We start from the raw sequence: 24,382 nt of genomic DNA on the forward strand, positions 1-24,382 counted from the left end.
AGTTTGTCTGGAACTGAATGGTGTAAAATAAATAATTTTTCTATGTGACAAATCAAAGAAATTACCTCAGTCCCAAATGCTGCCAAATAATATTGCATGCAAATGGGATGCAGACACAAATGCCCAACTGGCTGATACTGACTCTCTCACAGCTTCCTCCAAATTTGGATTGTCCAACCAAGAAGCCAATGACATCAGGTTGCAGGGCGATGGACAGCCATGGAGCCCAGGGATTCGGGCTCGAGAAAGCAGCATTAAAGCAGTGGTGGCTGAGCGCTCTGGGGATTTGCACTCTCCCTTGAAGAGGAACAAATGCCCAGTGTAAACAATAGCAGTATTTATGTACAACATCTTAATACCTAGCAGAGTATCTAGAAAAGAAAAGAAAAATCTCCTTTTAAAGAAAGAGATTGGAAACCATGTGGATCCCAGTTGGACAAGCTATCCAGTAGCTGGTGTTATTTTGAAATGAACTGCATCCACTTTTCCTGACTAATTCATGATGTTTCCTAGGCTTCTGCCAGGCTTGTGAACCATAAGAATTGTAAGAACTTCTTGGATTAGATTTAGAATTTAGAGTCATGCAGGTCAAGATGCTGCCATTTGGCCCATCACCTCTATTGTTGGCTCTGAAGAAACTGCAATTAATCACACTCCCATGCACTTTGCTCATAGGCCTGCAAGTTTTTCTTTTCAACGTCTATCCAATTTCTTCGGCCAGAATCAGAGTTTACTTATGAAAAAATCAGTCTTAATCCTTTTAATCAGTATCTTATTTTACTAATATTTAATAGAAATTGAGCTGAGTCCAAGTTTGAACCATCTGTATTCATTGTTGACAACCTATTCCTATCAAGATTTGGACTGTCAAGTTGGGGTTTAGATCCAATGGAGGGTTAATTTATTCCATGCCCAGCATAGGAGAAGGACACCTGCAATTGAATTTGTAACAGGCAAATAATTGACTTTGTAAAACAATGGATTACATATTTAAAAACACTATTTGTGCAGAACATGTAGAAAGTAACCAAGAAAACCAAGTGACTGTCCATACACTGGACTGCGATAGACATCATATCTTTTGTTTTTTTAAATGAGGCTAAATTATAAATAAACCTTAAGAGACTTCTTGGTGATCTCATTACTATAAGTAGCTCTTGGGTTAAGTTATCTAGGTCAAGTGTCTACTGTTTCTTTCCCTTGGTAGAATCTGGCGATATCTGAGCTAGAATCTGAAGATCTAAGTAGGAATTGAAAATGCCTTGCCTTGATCTCCAAATGTAATTTTTAGAAAGAAATACAAATGAATGCTAATGTTGCAGGAGAATAGAAACTCAACATTCTAGAATTAATACGACCTTTCTTGCATCACATCTGCTTAGTTTTGCTACACAAGTTCTCCCCATCGCTCTCTCGCCCCCTATATCTTGTGATGTTAAGTTGCAATTTGACATAGTATGCTTAGCTTCTTGTTTTTTTTTTCCCTTCTAAATAGTATTCAAGGAAAAGCCTCCCCTTCCTCCAAGCCAGTCCCAAGCAGTGCTTTTGGACACACCTGATGAATATTCCTACAAACAATCAATTATAAACTTGTTCAGAAATGTTCCATTTGTGCTACTGCTGCTAAGTTATGGTGAGTAATTTCATAATTCCTATTTTAATTTTAATTTGGGTTACTCAACATTTCAGTGATATGTTTCAAATTTTTCACTCCATTCTTTGTTTCGTAGTTAACCTTTACTTTGTTGAATGTTCTTCATAGCTGTCAAAGTGACCGTTCTGAAGTTTTTCTAGTTTTCCTGATCCAAGTCTTTTAGTCATAGAAAATTACTGTCAATATATACAAATCACATCTGCTATTGCAGGGAAAGCACTGAAGTACTGTGGTGCCACTGTGGCCTTAAAGAAAATCACTCCTAATTAACTACTATGATTTTTCTTCATACCAGCAGTACTCATCCGAGTGCACAGTCTTGTGTCCAAGTTTTGCTTTGTCAACTTAGCCTGTTAACAGCTGACTAGTTTGGCCAAATGCATTACATATTATACATAAAACAGACTTCAATTTTGTTGAAACATGAAAGTATTTTACTTTTTTAAAAAACATTTTTTGAATTTTACTAGTAACCCTGACTTGAAACTATTTTAAACATACTTCCAAGCAACTCATACTTCCAAGCTCTGGTTTCCTGTAGGTGTTTGCTCTTGGTGGAGTAAAGTCCAATGGTACTTTCAGTTCTCTGGTACTTTGTCATTTTTGTGAAAGCCTTTGCAATATAGCTGAATGGCATTGTAGCTGACCCTCTCATAGCTCAATGTATGTATCAGTATATGGGTATTTTCCAGGATCACCTCAATGGCGAACAGAAAATGGAAGCTTAGGGTTGTTTGGGCCAGGTACTGCACTGAGATGCCTAACTCAGGACATAAAGAAATTTCATATAGCTTCTGTTGATATGGTTTAGTTAATGGCATACTTGTTTAAATTTTCCAAAGGATGATAGTTTGTTCATGAGTTCTGATTTGTACTCAGAAGTTTTGCCTATATAGTTCAATGTTTGTTGATTCCCAGTATGCATTAGTTGGATATGTTGAGCATAGGGCTGATTAAAACTTCTAGATATTTTTCAATTCCATCCTGAGGAAATAAGCAGGAAAGGTGGGAGTACAGTCGAATAAAACTTATCTGAATTGAAATTGATAGTTTTAAGAACTGTATTACTATTGTCGGCTAACGTATTACATATGTTTTTAATTTGTTCAGGTATTCTGACAGGGTCCTATTATTCTGTAGGAACACTGTTAAATCAGATGATCATCACTTACTATGAGGTAAGTTGATAATCTTTTAATATAAAACTAATTTTTTCTTGAAATACTATCTTCAATTAACCCTAAAACAACTGATTTACCTGTGAAAGGTGATTTATCTTCATCAGTAAAATGCACGGTTACTTGACCAAAATTCAGTGTTTTGCTTTACTTAACAAAAGTTGATTTCTGAAAGCACAGATTACTTTGAAAACTTGTATTTGTAGCCATATAGAGTATTTTGAGTTTAATTGTATTAGTACTAAAATTGATTTTTTATTTTTATTTTAAAGAACAGCTATATAAAGTTGTGTCAAGCCAAAATCACTAATTAAATTAGATATAAACTGAGTTTAAGCAGGTAGTGCAGATTTGTTTTGGGATTTTTGCTGTCACTGATAATGGAATCTGAGATTGGTAAACTCTGCTACATGCATTTATTTAACTCTTACATAACGTAGTTGCCTTCTCTTCACACAGTATTTCTGTCCACTGATTTGTTTTACGAAAAAGTCAACACTGAATTTAGTTCTTGAGCCGCTTCTTGAATTCTAATAGTGATTCACAGTTCCACATTCATGTTATTTCTCATCCCTCGTTTATTTTAGCATATGCTAATTTATATTTATCTTGTGTTTATAGCACCAGGTTGCTACACATTGTTACAGATCCACAATACTTTTTCTTTAATGACCTGATTTGAGTCAAATAGTTACTCACAGCCTTAGTTGACCTCTGACCTAGGGAGTTTGCAAGAAAGTTATAGTTGCAGTTTAATTGCCAATGACAATAAACATCTATGCTAGCAGAGCTCCATGGGGAATTTACTAGTACTGTGTTATACAAGAATGTAAAATTTCATATTTGAATTCGATCTGTTTTTGTTGCAAGGGAGAAGAATTGAATGCTGGGAGAATTGGACTGACTTTAGTGGTAGCAGGGATGGTAGGTTCCATCATCGCTGGTCTCTGGGTGGACCGAACAAAGACATACAAGTGAGTATAGTTGTCAGCACTCACTGCAGTCAATGTAAGTGGTAAAGAAAGCAAATTTTTCTTAGGATGATATTTGGAGTGTTACTGATATCCATTTTAGTTACTTGTTCTTGGGCAGCTCTAAAAGATCAATTATGATGATCCTACATTTTAGGCATCAGACTAAATGTGATAATGACAGCCTCTTTGCGAAAATTCTTGGTTTTAAGTACTATGCTTCTCAGACTTAACGTTTTTTGCTGGTGCCAGTTTGGAAATGATATTGTGCCACTAGGCCTACAGAGTCCTACCCTGTGAATAGCTTAGGATAATGGCAACTCTTCAAAAGTCACTTGCTATTCTGACTCAGCTGTGGCTTGCTACCCAAGTATTTTAACTGTGTCTGAGACCTTGAATTATTAGGTTTCTGGTAATTGAGATTATAATGTACAAATGTTTTATAAAAATAACATTCTTCTTTCAGTTTGCAATGTGGCTATATATGCATGTATTTTAGAATGTAAATATATTTCTTTCAATGTGTGTCTTTCTCCTCTTCCTCTCTCCTCTCTCTACCCCCTCATTACTTCAGTAATAAAGGATGAAAAAGCTCACCCATCTCACCTGGTTAGAAATCTGTGGTTCTTTTCATCTACTTTTAGGTCCAATCTCAAGACTTTTTCCTTTGCAAAGGCTGTGTTTGGACTCACATCCAACTCCCTATTGCCATTCAATCTCCAGTTAAATTATTCTCAAAGTGGCATTTTGGGTGTTCTAGGTGCCTATAACAGAAAGTTCATTAGGTCAAATCTTGAATAAACTGCTGAACAATTTGCTGATAAATTGAAGTATCTGAATTTCAGTAACTAAATCCTTAATCAGTTATCCTATTATTCTACACAACATCTAATGTTCTAAGAGAGTCAGCTAATTATGTGTGAGACAATAACGCAAAATTACAACGGAAAACAAGAACTCAACCGGAATCCAAATTTAGGAGTTCATGCGTGTGCAAGAAAATTGACAGGATTTTTCATATTAAAACCTTGATATAGACATACAAGACCAGTTAGCACTTGCTCCACCTGTCCATATTCTTAATAGTTTATTATAGCAATCTGAATATTTGTGCCCAGATCCACAAGTCAAATTTGCTTTAATCGACTGAATGAATAATTGGCAATTTATTACAATTTTAATTGTTACCTGCTTTTTAAAGCCTTTTCTTTTCGGGCTAAATATGTTTTTGCTAGGTTTTTCAAAAACAGGAGGATTCAGTTAAAACAGACTAATGCACCTGTTGATTTGGCATGCTACTTGAATTGCTGTGTTCATATGGACTTGCACTTGGGTTTTGATGCAGGAAATTGCTTTCAGGTGTTTATAAACCACTTCCCATGTCCACAATTTTTGATGAGTTACTGATATGGTACTTGCCATTCATTCTGTTAAGCATGATCTGCTATTCATGATCATGGCTGATTTATCTTGTCTCCACTTAGCTGCTGTTGGCCCATATCCTTTGATAACTTAATAAAGCTATCTATAAATATAGAAACGAAATACTGTGGAAACTAGGAATTTGAAACAAGATTTGTCCGTTAGGCCATGGCCACCATTAGGAAAAAAAGTCCAAGGATTTAAAGGGGGTTTGCAACTGTTAAAGCTCAGTCTGAGCTTAGTGGCAGCCATTGCCCTCTGAGTTTACCACCTCACTGGGGGTCGTCCCCCAAAGTTTGGGAAGCCGTGATTTAAACCATGGTATCATCTTGGTGAATCTGTACTGTACCCTCAAAGTCCAATATATATTTCCTGATGTTTTGTGCCTAAAATTAAATCAGGTACTGTGGATGGGTTCTGACCAAGATGCTGTATAACTGAAGCATCACATCCATACATACGTCTTCCAACCCTCTTGAGATGAAGGCCAACATTCCATTAGTCTTATTGATTACTTTTTATACTTTATTTTCATTAACATAGCTCTTGTTGCATTGTGACATCTATAATAAATATTAAACCTTTAGAAGGGCAAATGTTCCATGCTATAAAAGATGATGAGTAATCAGTTGCACTTTTTCATAATGTTGTTGAAGGAAGAATGATGGCCAGGATACTGGGTGTTTCATGAATCAGTATGCAGTTGTGTAAAATTTGACTCGTGGAGAGCTGCAGGGGTATAATATTGACCTTAAGCCAGAGTTTGAAGGAATTATTGCACATTTGATCACTTCTCTAACCAAAAAATAATAATTTGAACTTATTTCAATAGCCCAAAATTGGTGTTTTTATTACATCTCTAGACTTTAAATTTATTTTTCAAAATGGGGAACTTTGTAACCCTTTTTGCCTGTGCTTTGTGACAGTGGGCAGCAGTGTCTGTTCTATTGTCTGCTAACATCAGTCATTGAAGACTATTACTCACTGACGTCAATTAGTGGGCAATAGTGAAAACGTTCTGATATGAAACAACTCTTCAGCCAATTGTGTTTAGCATTTCAGTGGAAGGTATGATTTTTTTTTAAACACTTATTGTATCAACCCTATTAGAAATCTGTCTGCTTATTTGTACCTAATTTGGCATGAACCAGTGGCCCAGAATTTGCTGGGAAAATAAATGAGTTTAAGGTGCATGCCATTATTAGTGTGTAAATTGTCCAGTAATTTGTGGTGAGACTGGCAGTTTGTCAACACCCCCTCCAAGAGTTTCAGGAAATTGCTGCATTTACACATCAAATACCAATTAAGCTTGCCATAAAAATTTGGGGCTGGTACTTAGAAGTGTTAGGATGCTTTTAATTACTAAATTTATGTTCCTGCAATGCCACTCAACCTCTCTGGCATAGAAAAGGAACGATTGAAACTGGAAACTGATTCATGCAGGTAGTAAATTATTCTTTGAATGAAAAAAAAACTTACTTTCCTTTATCTCACTTCCTCTCTTAATCTATTCTTTCCTCCCTCTCTTTATTTCATTCTGTACTTAATTTACTCTAATTCACCCTACTTCCTTCTCTGTCATTTCCTGTTTTTGTCCTTAAATCTCATTGGTTAAGGGGATAGACTGGTGGTCCTTTCATTCACGAAGGTTCCAGCTACCCCATTATACTTCAGCAATTCGCAACACAAAATCTTTTTGAGCTGGAGGTAAGGGAAAAAGTCTTAATTTTGCAGGGCACGCTCCAGCAAATTCTGGGCCAGTGTCTCTTTCAATATCCACTAGAAGAATTTTGAATACTTATCTAGAAATTTGTTCTTAGCAAACATACTTCTTCATTGTTAAATATATGCATGTTTTTTCCCAGTAGTCCAGAACTAATGTACTGATATGAATGTTGTATGGGAATTCTACCTTAAATTCTTTTTCTCATTTGCAGGCAAACCACCCTTGCGGTCTACATTATCGCATTTATTGGAATGCTCATTTTCACCTTCACATTAAATCTTGGTTACCTCCAAATCATCTTTGTCACAGCAGGAGCCTTGGGGTAAGAAACTATTCTATGTTTCAACAAAATAGACTAAGGAATGTTCTTAATGTTTTGTCTATCTCTAAAAAATTCAGATAACTGAGAATGTTATTGCATATGCTGTTGCATTGAAAATGTTAGCTGTCAGAAATGTTATTCATTGAAGTGACGTTTTGAATCTGTATCTAATTTAGATTAACTTGTTAAATGGTCGTGTTAATTTTACAGCTGGATTTACTTAAATCTTTTAAGATGCAGTATTTGATAATATGGAAATTTGCCAGACAGTTTTGGTGACCCTTTTTCCCTTGCCAATTCTCCTGCCTGCTCTACTGGGTATTGACTCCTTGCTAGGGTATAGTTTCAGTTTGATTATATGTAAGCCTTGGTGCTGATTGTCATCAGAGTATTCTCCTTCAGTGGGTATCACATTTCAGTCCTACCTGTTCTGACATGATACCTACACACTTAAATTTTCTGCAAGTGTCACGGGATAGCAATGCAAATTGGGAACTTGGCCTTCTTTCTATTCACCCCGCTACACCACAGGAGTAAGTTCCATTCTGTTGTCTGTACCTCTCTATTGGTTAGAATTGGAATAAAACACAGGAACCTTTTGGTCTGTTTGAGCTTTTCACTAAATAAACTTGCAGAGTAAGCAGGGAAACCTGATATCTCTGACTTGATTTAATTTATCACCAAATGTATTTGGATTGAGTGAGCAAATGCCGGTAATTAGGTAACTTTTGCAACTTAATTTTTTTTAGTGAGTTGAAGTTGGTAATTTTTGGAAAGTGCAAATATATCTTGGGAATAGAATTTATAGGACTGCTAGAGTCCCAGCAAGTGCAGTCTCAACACTGACAGCAACTCTTACCCTGCATTCTCAAGAGTGACTGTAAAAGATTTTTGGTCAATATATAAGACACTTAATTGGCATCCTAGAAGAATAAAATAGAACATGGAACCATGATTAGAACGTCTTGTAACCATCTTTAATCTCTACATCTGTTAATAAACAAAGTTTGTTATAGTACGGCACCTAGAAATTAATGGTAATTCCCATTGTGACCCGCTCAACAATTTAAATTTAACAGTGTAACTGCCTAAAGTTTTGCTGTGGGCTGTCATTTTGATGATTGCTGCCTCTGCTGTAGCAGTCACAGAGTCCCAACGTTTGTATTCAAATAACATCTTGTTTTTGTACAAAACATGGGCCATCCATATTTTTTTAATGCTGCATTAAGGTTGAAAAATAGAAACATTCCCAGTATATTAATTGCTTAGCAGTAATTGAGTTTCATTTATACACATATTTCACATATATTAATCAGCCAGTCAATAAAATGCAATAAATTAAGTATCTTTTATGTGAGAATGAGCTTGCCCTTTGAACCCTCCATTGAGATGTAATGGAATCTTTATCAAGTTTATTTGTGACAATGTATCCGCTTTTTACTGTTCTTTAATACCTGTTAGGGACATAATGTTTTTTAAAATGTTTGTAGGTGGCCCAGTGGTGTACTAACATGTTGCGCCACAGAGTAATGGACATGGGTTCACCGCGCGATTCCTTGTATGGTGAGTTCTTGATCTCAACCAGTTAGTCTAGGGGAGAGACTTCCCCAGAGCAAGGGAGGGAAGTCACCTGCACACCTCCGAACAGCTGGTTCAAGAGCACTATTAACAAAAGCTTGGGAAGAGGTGGTCACCCCACCTTTAGTTAAGGAAAATCTATGCCATGCAGGCTGAGAAAATAATTCTCAGAGCTGAGTGGAGTAATTAGATTCCTACCCCAGCTTTGAACTGTTGAGAAGGTTTGACCTTTCTCATTCAGAGGTGAGCATACCAAGTACAATGAATTGTGTCCATAGCGCACATTTACTGAGAGCTGGGTACACTGGAGCAGTTACCCTTACAGCTGTCTGTAAGAGTTTATCTATTAGCTAAAGCTCCAGGACCATTCAATAAGTGAAAAGTGAAAATGTTCTTTTTACAGTGGTTAATGTTTTATTAACCTGTCGAAAATTTGTTCTTTTCCACTTCCGGAATGTAAAATACAAGTTATAGTTGTAGACATAGTACATGTCTGTCTCAGTTCACTTATGAGCTGAATGAGATATTTCACTACATTCCCTCTGCTATGGGATGCAGTACTGTATTTTATTTATCGCTTTCAATTGCTAAGTCACTAAATTTATTAGCTTTACTGACTATTCAATGAAATGTAAATTGAATAGAGTTGTTTTGCACTCAGCTTTAGTGTAACCTATTTTTTCTAATGTGACATGTCTAAAATACCATATGATGTACAATTAGTTAACTGCACTGTTAAATTATGAACTGACTATCAGTTTTCCAACCTTTTCCTTCATGTGGTACCCCATTTGTGGTGGTGAACAAGAGCTGAATAAGCACACAGTTTGGCCGTCTTGGTGACTATAAACCGCACAAGTGAGAAAGATGATTCACTGGAAGCTCACACTTCAGTACGTGCCCAAAAATCGAAGGGGGTCAGGCATCACTTGATGTTTTTCTCTATTCTATTTAAAGCCACTTTATTTTCATCAGTTCAACTATCCTAAACTATTCTCTGCTCCCTGTAGTGCAGTTCTGTCAGAATCTGAAGGTATACAGCATGTTTCATGTGTGCAATAGCTAGCGCGTATAGTTTTTTTAAAAAGTATTTTCCCTAGTGCATTTTAAGGACTTTTGTGGAGGATACTGATAAAAGTACTGACATTGAGTTAACTTGAGTTGTGCTGCATATACCATAGTTGTACCTAGATGAAATTGGAATTGTACACCCATTTAGTTGTATCAGCAAGATAATAGATCAAGTAATGTGGACTTTATCATTCAGAAGCTCCATTTCAGCATTGAGTCGAATCTATATGTTATCCTTTCAGTGATTTAACATGCACCTTTCCAAGAAGCTAAATTCTTTTAGTGGAAGAGTGGTCACTGCAAATGTTTTCTGCTTTTTGCAAGATTTTCTGCAGAGCAGCATTGGTGTTTCTACATTTTGTAATTGCATGGGTTGTACTTCTCTGGCTACCTTATGGACAAGTTCATCCAAATATTAATCCTTAGCAGGGATTAATTCTTATCTCAGATGTAGAATAGCCAGATAAATTGATCTGACCCAAACTCTAGTTTCAAACATGAGGGGAAAGTAGCCCTGCACCTGATGGCATAAGATGGGGATATAAACCAGGAAATGTGTATTATATAACTGATAAGTTAGTGATGATGCAATGCAACTATTCTTCACCACCTCCCTTTCTCCAATACCATTCTTATTCTTTCTCCTTCTCTGTCGCTATCCTTATCTAGCTAAGTTTGTGATTTAAAACCAATGCAGGCTGCTATTTGCTTATACAGTATTGTCTTAAATGAAGCTATTTTGACCATACCATTTCAGTTACTGATGCCTGCATGCTAATACCATTGACTATTAATTTGGGAACAAATATGAAGATCTGAAGGCTTATAGCTGGGGGGGGAGGAATGATTAGTGGGTTTCGGTGTCTACTAAGTGTTTGTCCCCATTAAATACCAGAGTCAAATTTCGACGTCTGTTGCACTGCAGTTCTGTGTATTTTTTAATTGCAGTGTTGGAAGATAGATTTTAAATTTTGAGATTTAAATAATTAGAGAAAAGTAAGTTGACTTTGTTTATAGTCCTTGGACAATGGACTGGAAGAGTTCAATACAAACACAATCTAGAGGACTGCCCACAAGTTAATGCAAACAACAAGGTTTAAGTGCAGTAAATTCTACGTGCACACAAACCCAAAGAAAGGCAGTTTGTTTGAATGTGCAGCAGTTCATGCTGGTCTGGGATGCTTTTTTTTCCTCTAGTTCGAAGCAAGATCTAACTAAATGATGCAACTATATTCTAAGATGTATAAATAATTACGCTCCCATTAAAGAGCGGGTTTCTAAGGGTTTGTATGTAACAATTTTAGTCTACAAATTGTTGTGGACTCATGTTTTTAGATCAACATATACACTAATAGTTCTACTAACCAAATTGATCTGATAATCTATACGTTTTACATATACAACACTTGGGGGTGAACTTGTAAAATCTGAGAAAGTAACTCCATATTTCAATGCCAGATCTATCTTTTTAACCATCTTAAAATTTCAATTTTACTGAAAAAAAACTTAGATCTCCTAAATATTGAAATCCAAATTATAAATATTCATGACATTAGATTATTGTAAGTATCTATGAATATTTTTTAAATGGTTGAGAGAACTTTTGTATATGAATAAAATGTTTTGCATTTACTCAACATTTCACAGCTGATATTAAAACTGGACAATTTGAAAATTCACAGTCGTCAAAGGATTCAAAAATGGTTTGACACTTGGTTATTTGCTGCAATTCCTGTGCAAAGTGACTAAATACATTTTTATATTTTCAGTTTTTTCATGACTGGTTATCTTCCACTGGGCTTCGAATTTGGTGTAGAAATAACCTATCCAGAACCAGAGGGGACATCGTCTGGACTTCTCAATGCATCTGCACAGGTAAGAGATTAGCAGGTCCATTGTGTTTGGAGCGGGTGGGTCATTAAAGTTAGCTGTTTATCTTGATAAAATGAATACCTTTTATAATTGGTAAATAAGCTAATGAACAACATAATCATTTGTGCATTCTAGTCAGTTTGTTTCAGTACTAACTACTGTGGTGTGTGATTGTATAGCAGAGAGAATATGTCAGATCTGCTGCAACATCAAGTATGCAATGTTAAATATATTCTGTTTTGTCTTAGCCCTGAGACAGATTGATATCTTCTGCTAAATCAGGCTTGTCCAACATTTTCCCGTGGGGGGTGGGCCACATTTCAACTTTTTTCTCACTCAAGGGGCTGATGAGCAAACATCGGAAAGATAAGGTTTGGCACAACATTAAACATGAATTTTTTTTAAAAGCTGACATAGAAAACAACCTACTGAGCAAGAAAACAACGTGGAAACAATGAATTGATGATCTTTTAAAAATGAGTAATAATTAAAGATGACCATTAGAGAGTGAGTGTGACTCATTCCCAGTCTCAGGGTGCTCACTCACTCACCCTCTCATAGTAGAAGAGGGTATGTGGGGGTGAGGGTGAATGAGAGCCCTGAGACTGGGAGTGAGCTGTACACACAGTCTCCTCTCTCTGTCACACACATATACAGAGACACAAACGCACACACACACACGTTCTGTCTCTCTTATCGCACAAAGATATTGTCCCTTCAGGCTCATGCACACACACACTCCAATCTCTCTCCCACTCCTCACCCTCTCGCGCATGCGCTCTGTCTTTCCTCCTTTCGCGCATGCTCACTCGTTCGCTCTCTCTTCCTTCTCCCCCACCCCCATGCATGCCCCTTCTCCCCTCTCTTACGTACGCTCACGCTTTCCCTCATTAGTGAACCTGTCAGCAACAAACGCAGGAAAAAACCAGCCTGTGATTGGACAAGCAACTTCACAGCATTTTTCAAATGTAATTCAGTTGTGTGCCAAGCAAGTTTGAGGGGCTGAGCGCAGAGGACCCAGGAGCCGCAATCTGGCCCACAGGCTGCAAGCTGGACAAGTGCAGTAGGGGTAATTATTAAGTTGCAATTATGGATTTAGAATGATATGTTTAGTGTCAGGGGCACTACATTTGGTCTCTGTCCCTCTGGTTCTTGTTCCTGGTTGCTGCATGGCAATACCTGCTGAAATTGTACATCTGTTGATTCCCCAAGGAAAGAGTTGTTTTTTTTTTGGCAAGATGCAATCAAGTGACTTGCCAACATTAGTACACATATAATCACTTTAGTGAGGTATTGTTGGGTAATTGTGGGACTGTACACAAACTTGCTCATTCTTTCTAGAGGAATTTTGGACAGTTGTTTCAATATTGAGTTTTTATGTAATTGCAGCTCTTTGGAATTGTGTTCACACTGGCCCAAGGAAAGCTGAAAGCAAATCATGGCACGTTAGCAGGAAATCTCTTTCTTTGTTCTTGGATCTTTGTGGGAATCATTCTTACAGGTAATTAGTGGCTTTTACTATTTGAAACTTGTTTTGTAATACATTTCTGTCTGAGGGAAGCAGCACCTTAATCTGTCAATCGTATAAAATGTATTGTGGAACAAGAAAAAGGCTGTTCAGCCCATCAAGGCCATTCCCTCCACAGATCTTGTACGTTCTTTCCTATTCAGGACTACACTCAGCCCTATCAATCTTAAGAAGGAGGCAGCCAACAACTGAAACTCCAAGAAGAAAAAAGCTCTGAAAATTTACCCAGACCCACTTCTGTTCTTGCTCTTTTTCTCTTTCCACATCCCCTCTTCCCAGCTCCCCCCACATGAAGGATAATGACGCAAAATTTCTGGATTAATCCAATCGTACAACGTGCACTACTCAATGCTGACTAGTTCCACTTACGTCTCTGTTGTGCTTCGAACCTTCACAATGGTTCTTTAAATATATTTATCCGGCTTTTTTAAAAAAGAGTTAATTGCCAATGCATTAACTGATTTTGCTGGGAATCTACATATGGAGAAGGGTGCGAAAGATACTTTCTTTCAGCCTCTTAGTCAGCCTTGACGGTTGCTAATTTCCTTTTACTTTTGTGATAATCCATGTTCAAGAATATTTTTCTCTTTGCAATTTAGGGCCCCAAGTCTCCCAATTATATTCGTTGCTCTGTAAACATCCTGCAGTGCATCAGTGTCCTTTATGTACAATGTTCCCAGATCTCATCAGTAAGTTACACTGGGCTAAAATAACCTATTTCAGTTTAGTTATTTGAGCTACTTTCTGGTAGTTTGACTAACTGAGGTAACAACTTTGCGTTAATTGAATCTTTTCGGTGAAAAGTTGGTCTTCACCAAAAATCTTTTCCATAATTCATAATGCAAATTTCTTTTGCACACAAGCCAAGTTTTTCTGATTCTAGCTTGTCCAACTGCTTTTCTTTCCACATTTACTTAAAACTTACCTAGATTTCTTGAGATGCCTTCAATCTTCCATTTGACTATTTGCCTGGAATCCTCAGCAAAATTTAAAATCATTTGAAGTATCCTACTTCCAGATCACTTAAATAGCATAGCAGGGAAGTCAAACAGACTACTGCATAATGTCTCTCAAATTAATCTTCTTTCTCATTGATGATCATCACCCTCTCTTTTCTCTTAGCCAATTTGTTAATTTCCATGAAATTAGTCAGTCTCTTCTCATGTAGAACTTTATCATGTGTCTTCTGAAGATCCAAATAAACTTCACTGGACATTCCTTTTAAGGTTGCAGTTAAATTACCAGAACTAATTTCATACTTATGGGGCATAACCTATTGTTTGTAAAACCATAATGATTACTCTTTAATGCCCCATTAAAATATCATGCTTCAGTCCGCATCTAGCCACTGCATGGAGCTCTTGCAGTGGTAGACATATTAGTTAGTGTCTTATTGCTTAATCTTTGATCGTTCTGGGGTGCATCATTTAATACTTTCAGTCTCTTCCTGATGTTCATGCTTGTTTGCGATTTTTTAAGCAGTTTGACTGTACCTGGAATTTGTCCAGTATTTTGTTGAATGGAGAGTGACGTGAAGTATTAATACCTAACGTCATTTATTGACCTGTCTACTCAATCTCCCACGTAAAAGAACCTACCAGCTTATTTCTTACAGTTGAGAGGTTACTTTGAATTTTTCTTACTGCTATCTCCAGTCTTCATTTCCATTCTTGTGGTCTTTGTTTCCATTTTCATGGAAGCATAGTTTCTATTCCATTTGTTTCTTCTTGCCTTTTAAAATAACATTTTCTTTAGTGCTCCTTATTCATTTACTGCAATATCAGGTTCCAGTTTTTCTCCTAGGAATAAACTTTCATTTCCTTTTTAATTCTCCCCTTTACTCCATTATGGAGGTATTTAAGTTTACTATTTATGCAGTTGTTGTTGCCACAACAATTAGCACATCAAGTCTACTTATTCAGTGGCTGCTATAAAACAAGTTTTTCACTCCTTTCTAGATTATTAGTCATTCCTGATGGGTTGCTGACTACTACATCTAATATCGATCTACTGTAGTACTGCTTCCCATGTTAAGAAAAGTAACTTACTGCATCTATGAAAATGTTCATCCCTTTCCTTTCAGTTAACTCTGGTTTGTCCACATTGCTCTAGGATAGCCAGTTCTCACATCTTCACAGTTTTATTTACCCAAGCATCTGAACGTCCTTAATCGCTTTCACTTGACTAAAACATTTCCCCAATTACTGTGCTCTTATTAATTTCCACCCTTATTGATTTTGCTAATAGATTGTTGTTTTCATTTTTTGATAGTTGTTTTATCATCACTCTAACACTGGTCTTCTGCCTAGTTTTATCATTCAGAAACATCCCATCATTGTAGTTTCATCTCTTGTTAATCCTGTGTTTACAGCTGTGATTTTATATATTTTTATTAGCTTCATGTCTAACCACCTCCTCCAATTACTTTTTTTTGTTAACGCAAAAGCATTTTTTGTCTCTATTTTGTTATGTGTGGTCATCATTACTTTTTTTTTCTAAAGTCAGTTCCTTTCAATACATGTTACTTGAACAGATAATCGCTGAGCTAAGGTACCCTGCCTGTTGTGTACCCTGGATAGACTCGCTTTACACCCTCGTCATCCCCTCGTTTCTAATACTTTCTAACTATTTCCCCTCGTCTGCTTCAAGACCTCTGGTTCAACTGCACTCTCTTTAATGGAACAATAACCCATCTTTCTGTGGCCTTTACCATTGCTGTTGGAAAATTGTATGCTGCATTAATATTCATACATAACTCACTTTTATTTACTGAGTTTCCTGTTAAAATGGCAAGAATTAGATGATGCACCATTTAAATCACCTATACCATTTTATTCCGAAATGCTACCATTGATTCTGCAGTGAAGAAACATGCACTTCCTTTGACACGTTCACTGAGAAAATTTGGTCATTTCTACCTGCTAGATGTCTGCAGTAAACCCTTTTGAGGCTGTAATTATGTGGCCTCGAGTAACTTGCAGTTCTTCCATCATTTTACTCGTAGATCTCATTCAACTGCTGTCATTTAACTTTATTTTTTACAAAATTCTTTCTCATAACATGATCCCTACACCTAGTATGCCTCTTACTTGTATTTACCTTTGTCACATTGACCCTTTTTAAATAATAGGTATGCCTTAAGAATCTACTATGTTTCATCCATTTTGATTCTCTGGTATCCCTGGAGGTTTCATATTCAGGTTCCTTTATTTTTGGATTTCTTAAGTTCCAGTATTGTCTGTCAGCAACAACATTTTGAAAATCCTTGCTGCACTCATTGGGCTTTTACTCACACTGGAGAAAAAGCTGCAGCAAATCTTGAACTTTGCAAACTCAAAACTTAGATCTGTATACCTTCAGAGTTTGTTGATAAAAAAATTTTCAACTGACTGTAACTGTAAACATTGTGCACACTCTCCACCCAAAATATTGTATATTCTTAACCAATTTACCCAGTTTTTTTCCTAATAAATCGCAGAGCTCCTTTTACCAGCTGCTCCTCTCTCCAGCACAGGAAGTATATAGCCAGTTCAACAAACTACAGGTACTAAGTTTTGATTGTATGTTGAGTACTGTAAATACATATAGTAAACTACAGTAGGTTTTCACAGCATTTATGCAAAAGCCATATCAGCTAGGTGAATCAGTTAATTAGATAGTTGAATGAAAGTTATTGGTAGTGCATAAAGAGAGAATTTTGAGATGGGGGATCAAACAATAGCTAGAACTCATAAGACAGTGAAAGGACAGTTTTATTTTTGAGGAATAATGTTAGATCCTGTTCTTGAAGTACATGGCTGAAGAATGAAATTCAAAGAAAATATGTTTGGAAAACTTCACTCCATTATTCCTTGAAATCCCAGTGGAATGGGTCATTGAAGAATTTTTGACAAAACTGGAAAGAGACCAACTTCCTTGTAGCGACATAAACGGCCTGCAACCCAACATGCTCTTCTGGTCATCCAGATGCAGCTCTGGGTGGTTAAAACTACATCTCACCATTCTTGAAATTTAGACCAAATGTGGAAGTGAGAGGCCCTATGCAATTAGTTGAGGTTCCATAATGATGAGTTGCTGTCCTATGGGAGGCTGCTACCAGTAGTCCCAAGACTGAAGTTGTGTACAAATTCTCAACTAAGTACACTGACTCCAACAGAACTTCTTGAATGTATTGCAGCTTTCTAACAGATTTCCAGTATCTCTTCTCTATATAGTGCGTGAATATTAAACGCTGATCACTCTCTGTCACTTGAAATAAAGGCATATGGCAAAACATGGTGGCTATGCAAGTGGCGGTAAGAAAAAAATCAGTGGTAAGGGCAGAAGTTCACTTAATGGATTAATGTGAATGGAAAGCTCAATGAAGGGGAGACAGAATAATGTAATTATAAAGACAGGTGGAGCAGTTTTCAAAAACTTAACTCCTTTTCAGAGTCATTATGATGTTCATAAACTATTAAGCCTTCATTCTTGCAGTTTGACACCCTGTGAACTCTTGTGTGTTCTGAAACATTATGGGGCACACTCAGCTCTTGTTTCGTTTACTGACATGTTTGTATTAACAAGTCAATTGTGAAGCTAGTCTGTTTAGGTTTTAGGAAAGGAATATAACCTGTCTACATGAACGAACCAAGATTGTGACTGTCCATGGAAAATCGTGTACAGGGTAAGGCGGCGTTATGCTGCTGTTAGTAACAGAAACCACCGTATAACCAGAAACAATTCTGATGGGGATTTGATGGTACTGAGGATTGGAACACTGTCCTCTCACTTCTGGGACATGTTTTGAAATAAGGCTGAATGTATGGAATGAAAGCCTCCTTTTGGTTGGTGTTAAAGACTTTAAATGATGTGAATCTGGTAATATGGCACCAGTCAGCAACCTGACTCTTGAGGCCATAAAAATAGCTGATGAGGAAATATCACTCTGGTGTTCTGAGGTTGCAATTAAGACACTTTGTTGGGGCAGTTTAAAGGGAGTTTTACTCTGCATCTGACCAATACTCAACCTTGGCAGGAGTGCTTGGTGCTGGCTGGGGATGCCAAAAATTAGTTTCTAACTCTTAACTTTACATCCAAGCACAAAGAAACCCTGATCATCTGACCTGCTATAAACACTATTCTGTACACATCAAAGCAAGATAGTGTCAGTTTATTTTTTTGTTTCTCCAGCAGAAGGTTCATACTAGTCTGTCCACCCTCTGATGTGGAAAAGTGACAATTTTTTTCCTCCACCACTAGACATGGTATGCAACTGTTGTTGTTACAGGTAATGAATCTGTAGGGGTATGGCTTAGTGAAATGTCTTTGTTTTTAAAAAAAAACCCTTTCCATGTTAAATGTGCACACTCAAACCTTTTGAGTTCTTCAGTAGCTGCTGACAGCAAGTTGGGAAAACTGCATATATTATATGAAAGAGACAGATGCTTCTAATAGAAATATAAATTCCAGTAGGTAACATTTACTGCATGCACAAATAATCCTTTGATTAAACTTATTAGTTTAAAGCATAAACTTGAAAAGAATGGAGCCACTGCACAACAGCCATAAATACACATTCTACTTACTCATCAGATATGCAGGTATAATATGGTGAATTAGCTTCTGTACTTGAGATTGGATGTAGCATTTATCCATACTGAATGGAGGGAGAAGGAATAGCTGGGAGTGATTATGAGGCAATAATTTATTTTGGAACTTTACATAAATTACAATATAAATCTCATGGCTTTTTAAAATTATCTAACAATGAATTTTGTATAACACTCCTGACTTCTCAATCAGCACTCTGCAATGTTTTGTATCTCTCATGAGCAGCTGTCAAAATGACTGGCGCCGCATGTGACTGATGATAAATAATGATGCAGATGTCTGTTGAGGTCAAGTTTAATAACAGGAATCATACTTGTATTGCAATCACGCCAAATGGTAGAGCTACGAGAAGTCTTCATAGGCAATTCTCCCTCCTAGGCCCTAATGTTCTTCACAATTCTTGCTCCAAACCCAAGTCTTGGGCTGTTATTGTGGAAAATGGTACTGACCTGCGTGATGGTAACACTTAGCCATAAAAATAAGCACTTTTGTAAAAGTTTTAAACTTCTTGTATACTTCAAATACTTACCATTTGAGGGCCTCTGGTTTGTAGAAAATAATGCAACAATCACGGGCTCTGAAATATGTGTTTTTGTGGTAGCTTTTGCACAATTATTTTATTTTGTTAAACCATTGGTCCTACCTTCATATCCTCTTTTTATATGGCCTTGAAATCACTCCCTTCTATTGGTGACTTCTGATATATGCTGGACATTTTTATTTCTAAATTGGTTAGTCTTACTATTTTCAGCCAGTGTTCTGTCTGGAAGCTGTATGAGGTAAGAACTCTGCAAAAATGTAAAGACAATACTTTTTGTTGCGTGTGTGGTGCTGCTATTCAGTTAAATTAAAGTAAGTTCCTTGTCGGTGATTTTTTTGTAAAAGAAAGGTTGACAGAAGCTGATTGCAAATTATTTGTTCCTTGCTGGTTTCTGTGATAAATTGACACAATTGTATAACATCCACAGAAAGTTATTAAGGCAAATGTAATCGATTACAATGGAATTGTCATTATAATAGAACAACTCCTGTTTAAAGAATATAAATGAGATGTGTTTCAGTAATATTTCTCTATTGTTACTTTTAATGACTAGAAATGTATTTGTAAAATCTTAGTTTGTATGATACAAACTATCTGAAAATCTTCATTTTAAGTTATGCATTTTGAAAGCTTCATATTTTACATGGTTTAAAAAGATGCTGAATAAAGTTTGCTGTACCAGATGTTATAAAATTTTATTATGGTTTAATTGACTATGTAAGTAAACTAACCAATCTTCTTCTAGAAGGTTGAAATTGTTCACTTTCATAGGTTCCATTGCTGATAAAATGTGCATATAAGAAGAAATAGATTGTTTCATAATTTCTCTTTTCTTTACAGTTTTCATAAAATCAGACTTAAGAAGACAACAAGCAAACTTAACTGCAGGTGCACAGGTAGGTTGATCACTTTTCCTTTTTTCACTTGTGAAAAGGGAGTATTTGTTTGATGTGAAGCAGGTTTATGAATGAGGTTTCAAGAATTAGGTTCCAGGTTTTTTTCCCATATGATTATTGTGCTATTAAGACCTCCTTTATAGTTTCCTAGTTTTTGAGGTTCCACGGGCAGAATTTTTAGGTCGGCGGGCGTAATCGGCAGGTCCTGGATCAGGCGGGGAACGGACTGCCGACCGCAGTCAGCCCCCGACCACGATTTCATGCTGGCTGGCCAATTAACGGCCAGCCAGCGTGAAACGCACGCTGAGAAGCTCAGCACTGCTGGCGTGGGCGCGGGAAGAAAACTCTAGCCCTCAAAAGTTCAATGCATAGTTCATTGACACTGCTGTCAACATAGGTACTTTTACCTCCGATTTAGATAATTCAGACGTCATTGTGCTACAATTACTACATGATGAGCGTGCAGCAATCTAAGTACTGGACCTGCCATACATGGGTGCTTTGTTCCAACTTCAGTTGGCATAGTCAGTTTGATTTTATTGGGCATGTTCTCTTGGCAGGTGATTGGATTGGTTTACTGCAAACAGTGCATGCTCACTTCTGCACCCAATTCTCCACTGCTTTCCAGGATGAGTGCTTGCAAAATTTATTCTCGCACTTTAATTGGAATGTCCTGCCTTCGAATAATAAACCAGATGTTGGTTTGATATTGCATATGAATCCTGAGTCATCTACTTTTACCTGTATATCTAGTGATAATAGAGAATCTTTAATGAGGCTTTGTGTGATAGTCATTCTATTATCCCAAAAACTGGAGATGTTAATTCAATATTATTTTCCATTGCCAAGTTCCCTCACTTTACTTGACCTAATATGCATACAGTATTTCAATTTAGACATGTTTTTTACTTGGAGGTGATGTTCCCAGTAAACTTCCAAGTCTCACACCATCCTGACTTGGAAATCTATGGCCACTCCTTCACTGTCATTGGGTCAAAATCCTGGAACTTCCTCCCCTAACAGCATTGTAAGTGTACCTTTGCCACATGGACTGCAACAGTTCCAGAAATTGGTTCAAAATCACCATTTCAAGTGCAATTAGGAATGGGTTTAAGCACTGACCTTGCCAGTGACGCTCGTATCCCATGAACGAGTAAAAAAAAAAAAGCTGCTGCCGTCTCGAATTAAAACAGATAAGTTTGCATGCAGAATAAGACAGAGTGCCTATTGATGCTGCTGTCAGCCAGTGAGCTGCGCTGTCAGCCATTAAGTTGGAAGCAGCATGAGAATTACAGAAGAACACTAGGAAACTGTCTTATTACAGCAAACAAAATCTGAACAAAAAAAATACTTATGATGAGAAGTGGGTGATTTATCCAGCGAAATGCAGTGAGTGGAGCATTGTTAGGTATAAATTATGTGCGTAAAATCAATCTTAACCACATACTGTAGCAATTGATGAATTATTCATGCATTTCCATTCTGGCCAGGAATAGTGGTGTGACTACATGCAGCCCGAATAAGGTGGTGATCATGTATACAGCTGGTTGACTAGGAAAGAAAAGCATTTTACTGAAACCTTTTTAAAAGTTATTAGAATAATTAATTGAAATATTACAGACTACTTACTAAAGCACATGCAAGGGCAGTAGCTAGAGAAGAAAGTTCACAGAATTATTATAGTGCAGAAGGAGGCCAGTCGGCCTATCCTGTCTGCATCAGCTCTCCAAATGAGCAGCTCACTTAGTGCCATTCTCCAGCCTTCTGCCCATAAACCTGCACATTCTTACTTTCTCAAAAACAGTCTAATTCCCTTTTGAATGTTACAGCTGCCATATTCTCAGGCAGTGCATTCCAGACCCTAACCGCTTGCTGTGTAAACAAGTTTGTTCTCATATCGCTTTCACTTTTGCCAATTACTTTTAATCTGTGCCCCCTCATTCTTGATACTTTCACAAGTGGGAGCAGTTTTTCTCCATCTACTTTGTCTAGACCCCTCATAATTTTAAAAATTTAATCCAGAGAACTGTAAATTTGTAGGCAAAACTAGAAATGAAGCACATGATGGAAAAAATTGAAGAATGGCGATGAACAAGGCCACCTGAATTCAAGTACACAAATTAAAAGTTTAAGTGAAAGAAGCTAAAGCCATATTAAAAAATGACCAACACTTTGGGTTTAAAAGCTATGAAAACTTCTTTATAAAACTTCTTCAGTGTTAGCTGTGCACCAATTGTGTGGTATTGATATATTTTTTTTCTCTCCAGCTTGCTGTTCGGGATTCACTAGAAAAAGTTTCCACTTCACAAAATGAACTACACGCACCAGCAGAAACCGCAATCTGATTACTATGGGAGAATGGATAGCAGTGGTACAACGCACAACTAGTACATAGCACTGAAAAAAATATGAACAGCTGCTAAGGGTGCAATGGTTAGAAAACTGTGATAATTTATTAACGGTGACCAATATTTATTAGAAGTTCTTGATAATCGACTCATTGTAACAGGTTTCAAGAGCATTACGTTGTAGCCCAGTAATTTGGATACTTCTACAAAACAAAATGGACAGTTTGATTAGTTTGAGGAAATATCATTTATACAGGAGATTTAAACTGAATCAGATTTCCATTTTTAAGTGTAAAAATTTAAAAAGCTTACTTTGAACACCATTTTCATTATTACGTACAATCTTCTGTTGTCTGAATGTCATTTTTAATGTGTTCAGTAATTTTCTAGATGTAAGCACACAGTTTTCAACATCGTTCTGGGGAGATAAAATCCCATCCTCTTTTTAAAAAAAACGACTGTGATTTTTGTTGGTTATTGCTCTTGGGCATGTTGGATGAGTTTCAAGAACTGGTCAGTGTTCTGTAAAGTGAAGGAGCATTGAGTCCTCCACAAAGTAAACTTTCTAGCCTTCTTAACATTCAAAGAAGTTTAATTTTTAGTTAAATTGTGTATAAATAACTTTTGCACAATTTGTAACATCTGTAAAAGCAATTTCAGTGGAAATGCACTTGATTCTTGTTAAATAGTTAAAACTGTAATGTGCTTAGCAAGTAGCTTGCACAGATTTGATAGGTTTTATATATCTGCAGTGAGTTACAACTTTTGACCTGTAATGAAATGCTACAGATGTCTATGTATGTAAAGATGTTAGTGAACAGAAAATATTCACAACATAACTTGCACTTAAATCTATTAAATTCACAGGAATGAATAGAGTAGGTTTAAGATTCACAAATGATATTCTATCTTGAACTTCATGTGAAGCTAGAGAGTGAAAAATGTACAGTTTGTTGTCCAGTGCAGTTTATGTACTGTAAGCCCCCAAGGGGTGGGGGAAACAAGTATCTGTTCATCAAAATAGATGTGCCTTTAATATTGATATGAGAAGATGTAACAGATTTCAATTGTGTAGATGCAGTGAATTCTAAGAACTGTATTAAGGTCCAAATGATCAAACTCGTGCAAGATCATTAGTCCCTAGAAGCTGGATGGTACTGTATATATTGACAACGTAGAACCAAAGGTATTTTTTCCCATTCCTCCTTGCATCAATGATAACCTTAGCAGTTCTGTGTTTTCATTCATTTGCAAAGATTTGTAGTTCTCTTATTGCTACCAGGTGACGTTATCAATTTATGAACCAGTCACTGTGGAAGTGCACATTGTAGTTATTTTGGTTCAAGTTTCACATACCTGTATATAATTGTAAAATTTTCTTCTTTCAAGTGATTTTAATACACAATGAAATTTTTATTTTGCATACAATGATTTGTTGTGTTTTTTTTTCTCCCTCTCTTTCCCCAGATAGCTTGGCTGAAATCAGGAATTGATTGTGTAGAGAATTGTAGTGTCATGTCTGCAGCCCACTATTCTGCAGAACAACTTTTGATTGCACCTATGGGTGCCAGTGTTTTCATAATGTTTGCTTTTTCTGGAGCAGTTCAGTGGGGGTGGAGTTGTCCTTAAAAGATGGTCCAGTTTTTTTTTTCTGTGTTGGTGACATTGCTATTTAGCATGAAC

The 24,382-nt window shown here is 36.7% G+C and overlaps 1 protein-coding gene across 10 annotated transcripts in view; it reads left to right on the forward strand.

The window, feature by feature from the left end:
• The window catches only part of flvcr1 (FLVCR heme transporter 1), a 35,393-nt gene extending 11,266 nt beyond the window's left edge, over positions 1-24,127 (forward strand). For 2 of the 10 annotated variants that reach the window (XM_041173453.1, XM_041173496.1), the window contains exons 3-10: positions 1,496-1,633; positions 2,765-2,832; positions 3,703-3,806; positions 7,163-7,273; positions 11,692-11,797; positions 13,184-13,295; positions 20,296-20,351; positions 22,619-24,127. In XM_041173453.1, coding sequence (XP_041029387.1) covers positions 1,496-1,633; positions 2,765-2,832; positions 3,703-3,806; positions 7,163-7,273; positions 11,692-11,797; positions 13,184-13,295; positions 20,296-20,351; positions 22,619-22,696 — 773 coding nt within the window. In that variant the 3' untranslated portion in view covers positions 22,697-24,127. Of the gene's footprint in view, positions 1-1,495; positions 1,634-2,764; positions 2,833-3,702; positions 3,807-7,162; positions 7,274-11,691; positions 11,798-13,183; positions 13,296-16,800; positions 16,867-18,494; positions 18,592-20,295; positions 20,352-22,618 lie in introns of those variants that run through there. The other 8 variants (XR_005941299.1, XR_005941298.1, XR_005941297.1 and 5 more) reach the window with 8 other exon arrangements.
• The last annotated feature ends 255 nt before the right edge of the window (positions 24,128-24,382 follow it).

Source organism: Carcharodon carcharias, chromosome 2, assembly GCF_017639515.1.
Source record: "Carcharodon carcharias isolate sCarCar2 chromosome 2, sCarCar2.pri, whole genome shotgun sequence".
NCBI classification, from domain to species: Eukaryota; Metazoa; Chordata; class Chondrichthyes; order Lamniformes; family Lamnidae; genus Carcharodon; species Carcharodon carcharias.